The sequence below is a fragment of the Gastrolobium bilobum genome, unplaced genomic scaffold (genome assembly GCF_033153095.1).
Source record: "Gastrolobium bilobum isolate Gb01-03AN ecotype WA unplaced genomic scaffold, APGP_CSIRO_Gbil_v1 utg5429, whole genome shotgun sequence".
NCBI classification, from domain to species: Eukaryota; Viridiplantae; Streptophyta; class Magnoliopsida; order Fabales; family Fabaceae; genus Gastrolobium; species Gastrolobium bilobum.
The window spans coordinates 440250-444052 of record NW_026898384.1 but is presented as its reverse complement, the minus strand read 5'-3'; the positions used below and the strand labels follow the sequence as shown (position 1 = coordinate 444052).

At 35.1% G+C, this 3803-nt stretch overlaps 1 protein-coding gene across 1 annotated transcript; it reads right to left on the bottom strand.

Annotated features, from left to right (window-relative positions):
• Positions 1 to 586: 586 nt before the first annotated feature.
• LOC133315544 (tetrahydroberberine oxidase-like) lies at positions 587 to 2248 on the bottom strand. The gene has a single exon (XM_061517185.1). It carries the CDS (start codon positions 2246 to 2248, stop codon positions 641 to 643), a length of 1608 nt encoding a protein of 535 aa, XP_061373169.1. The 3' UTR covers positions 587 to 640.
• Positions 2249 to 3803: the final 1555 nt, after the last annotated feature.

Genomic DNA, 3803 nt, shown 5'->3' with positions numbered 1-3803 from the left:
CCCCCGGACCCCCGCTGGGACGGCTCCCCCGGACCCCCGCCCGCTCACCTGGGAGCAGAATTTCAATTGTCTTTCTGCTGACCCCGATAATTAGAGCCCTCATCAGCACGCGAAGTATGAGCCATACCCAACGCTAAGAAGTTCAAAATTCCACATCTATCAAGTAACTATCTATAAAGGTTAAGCCTACTAGGTATGCATTTTGTGCTCTCCCTCTCTTAGTTGTACCGTGCACACATCTCACGTTATAGTTATGCTTATTATCATAGTGCACAGTGGTCTCCAATCCTCTAAGGTATCTCCCTCATACCAAAGAGCATATTGATCATACATTGACTCATCAATCTCTAATTGGACATCCTCCATGCTCTAGGGTCGAACACTTTCTACTTTAGAAGGACGCAGTTGTATATGCATGCTGAGCATTAAGCAGAACTATAAAGGCACTGGATAGAAGGGAAATATTTCACTATGGTAAGAAGTTACATAGAAGGGAAAATTAAGTGTGACAAGTCAACATAAGCCAACAAAATAGTTTCGTACATACAATAGCTAGGGACTTATGAATGCTGCATTAGATACACAAAAGGAAAATAACAAAGCAGCTTATTTTATTATGATCTTTGCTGCCCCAAGGAATTTATTTGCGTCCCTTCAACATAAGAGAAGGTATGCTCTGTTCGTTTCTGAAGAAGTTTAGAGGATCAACCTTGGTCTTCACTTTTACCAATCTGTTGAAGTTGTTCTTAAAATACTTAAGACCCCAAATGCTGGCTTGGTTGTAGCTTGTGTAGCCATTGTTATTTACCCCAATGTCAAGGTCTCGGTAATTCACATATGCAGCTCTAGGAAACTTTGAAACAAAAGGTTCCATATAACTATACAATCTTCTAATCCAATTGATGTGCCTTTGTGCTACCTCATCCCCTTCCTCTTGCCAATACACTAAATGCTGAATTTTGTATATGTTTCCAGATCTATGTGGGAATGGAATTTCAGACTCTGAAATCTCATCCATTCTACCTCCATAAGGATTGAGTATCATCGATGCAAGCTCTGCCTCATCTTCATAAAACATTGGCCATAACCCTTCTAACCCAACATCAGGAATGGGATCTCTCACATAATCAGATTTTGCTTTGAAAAACAATACAGCACTTTGAGTTCTGTTCATCAAAACTTCAAGGGATTGACCACTTGTGAATCCAGCAAGATAGAGGACTGATTCAACCCAACTCATCTCAGTACAATCTTCTCTAACCAAACCCAATTCTGGGAAGCTCTCTTGCATCAAGGGAATGAGCTTATCTAAACCTCCAAGAAACATGGATTCAAATGTGGCTTGCATTGTTAACCCCCCATCTTGACTTGAATTCACCCTTTGAAAGTTGATCCTTATGGTTAGGTCCTCATCAAGTTTATTTGCCACAAGCTGCCATTTATGAATCAGCTTGGTTGCATTTTGTTCCAATGTTCTTGGAACTCTGAATACAGTCACAGTTGATGGAACTGGAACTAGTTTCACCTTCCATGCTAGAATGACACCAAAGCTTGCTCCCCCACCTCCTCTAATAGCCCAAAACAGATCCTCACCCATGGATTCTCTATCAAGAAACCTACCTTTCACATCAATTATGTGGGCATCAATTACATTATCAGCAGCTAGACCATATTTACGCATCAAGAATCCATAGCCACCACCACTTATGTGCCCACCAACGCCCATAGTGGTGCACACACCTGCTGGGAAACCAAGATTTTTGCTTTTCTCACTAATCCTATAGTAAAGTTCACCAACAGTTGCTCCAGCTTGAACCCATGCAGTGTTGTTTTCTACGTCCACTTCGATTTCTCGAAGGTTTATGAGATCAACTATGACAAATGGAACTTCAGAAACATAGGAGAGACCCTCATAATCATGGCCACCACTTCGAGTTCGAATCTGCATGCCATGGCGTTGGGAACAGATTATGGTGGCTTGAATTTGGGATATTTCTATTGGGGTCACAATGAGAAGTGGTTTTGGACTTGTGTTGGAAGCAAATCTGAGGTTTTGAATGGAAAACTGTAGTATAGATGAGTAAGAAGAGTTGGTTTGGGTGTAAACAACCTTAGAGATTGATGTTGTGTTATGGGAATGATTGTAAAGACATTGAACGAAGTTTTCATGAGTATCAGCTGCAGAAGATGTAAAAGAAAATAAAAAAGCAAATACAACAATAGTAAAATATGAGCTTAGAGGCATCATTTTTTCGTTGATGGTGTTGTGCATACGAGAGGTTAATGAGAAGTCTCTAATATATAGTAGTCTGGAGTTTAACTTCTCATGCAAGATCCAAAGGTGTGAATACTAGATTTATCAATGCATGCCTTATTCTGTTATGGGAGACAATTCAAACACGTAAACTAGAGAGATTATTCCTCATATTTATATAGAGAGAAACTTCACGTAATTAAATTACAATGACCCTACTACAATAATTGAACGATGACTACATGATTTTGGTGAAGATCCTAGGGATAATAGAATAATCCTTTTTCAGAATCTGAATTTCACAAATTAACAGTTGAATAATTTGATATTATCATCATAAAATTATGCATGCCAAATTTAAGATAAATTTGTGTCATCAATTGATTTTGAAAGCATACAATGAGTTAAATAAAATAGTTTCTTATGGAATAAGTTAATTTTTAATTTCTACAAACTTATATCTGCTTTGAATTTTCAAAATTATTACAGGTTAAAATGATAAATAAATAAAATGTTTGTAAAAGACATATGAACTTTGGTGATTAGAATTGAAGCATGAATTAATATTTGAATTTCACCAATTTAATATTCATAACCTTCGTAGAAATAATTATGACGATAACGACTACATCATGATGACTTGATACGCCCAAGTGGATAGACCAAGAAAATATTATATAACATATGAGTCAAAAATATACAAACCTATATCTGCTTTTGAATTTTTAAAATTATTACTGGTTAAAATGTTAAATAAATAACATGTTTGTAAAAGACATATAAACTTTTGCAATTAGAAATATTGAAGCATGAATTAATACTTGACTTTCACCAATATAATTTATTATTCATAACCTTCCTAGAAATAATTTTGACCATAAAGACCACATCATGATCACGGATGGACCTAAGGGCTAGGGTTGGCACTCGCCCCTTCCTAAAATTTGAAATATATGCTAGGGTTGGCACTCATCCCTCCCTAAAATTTGAAATATATATATATATATATATATATATATATATATATATATATATATATTAGCAAGCATAGCCTTTAAGCTTCCAAGCCCAGTTCGTGTTTTTTTAATAAATAATATTTATTTTATTTTTAATAAAATAATATCTTGTTTTTTTAATAAAATAATATTTTATGATTTTCTTATTTATTTTTCATAATCTTTCCTTTTCTCACTTGTCAAACACATTTTTTCTTAATCCTAATTCCTTCGTTGCCACTGCTCTTCTCTCATCTGCCAAATTTTGCTACTATTTTGTCCCTTTATCAACTTTCCATCCATTCCAAATCATTAATTTTTCACCATCGATTCTCAAGGCATTCATAGATAGTAAGTCTTTATTCTTTTATTTGTTTTTCTTTATTTATTTAATTATTTTTTGTTGGGAAGCAAAGGCCACACTGTTGCTAAATTGAAAACAAGAAATAAACATAATAGTAATATATATTTTTATGAGTAAATACCCATTTTGGTTCCTAAAAAAAAACACGATCCCCACTTTAGTCTTTTACAAAAAAGAATTAGTCTCGAGG

What these genes read in the sequence shown, in the direction of transcription:
- LOC133315544 (XM_061517185.1), bottom strand. Translation starts at nt 2,248, where the DNA reads ATGATGCCTCTAAGCTCATATTTTACTATTGTTGTATTTGCTTTTTTA.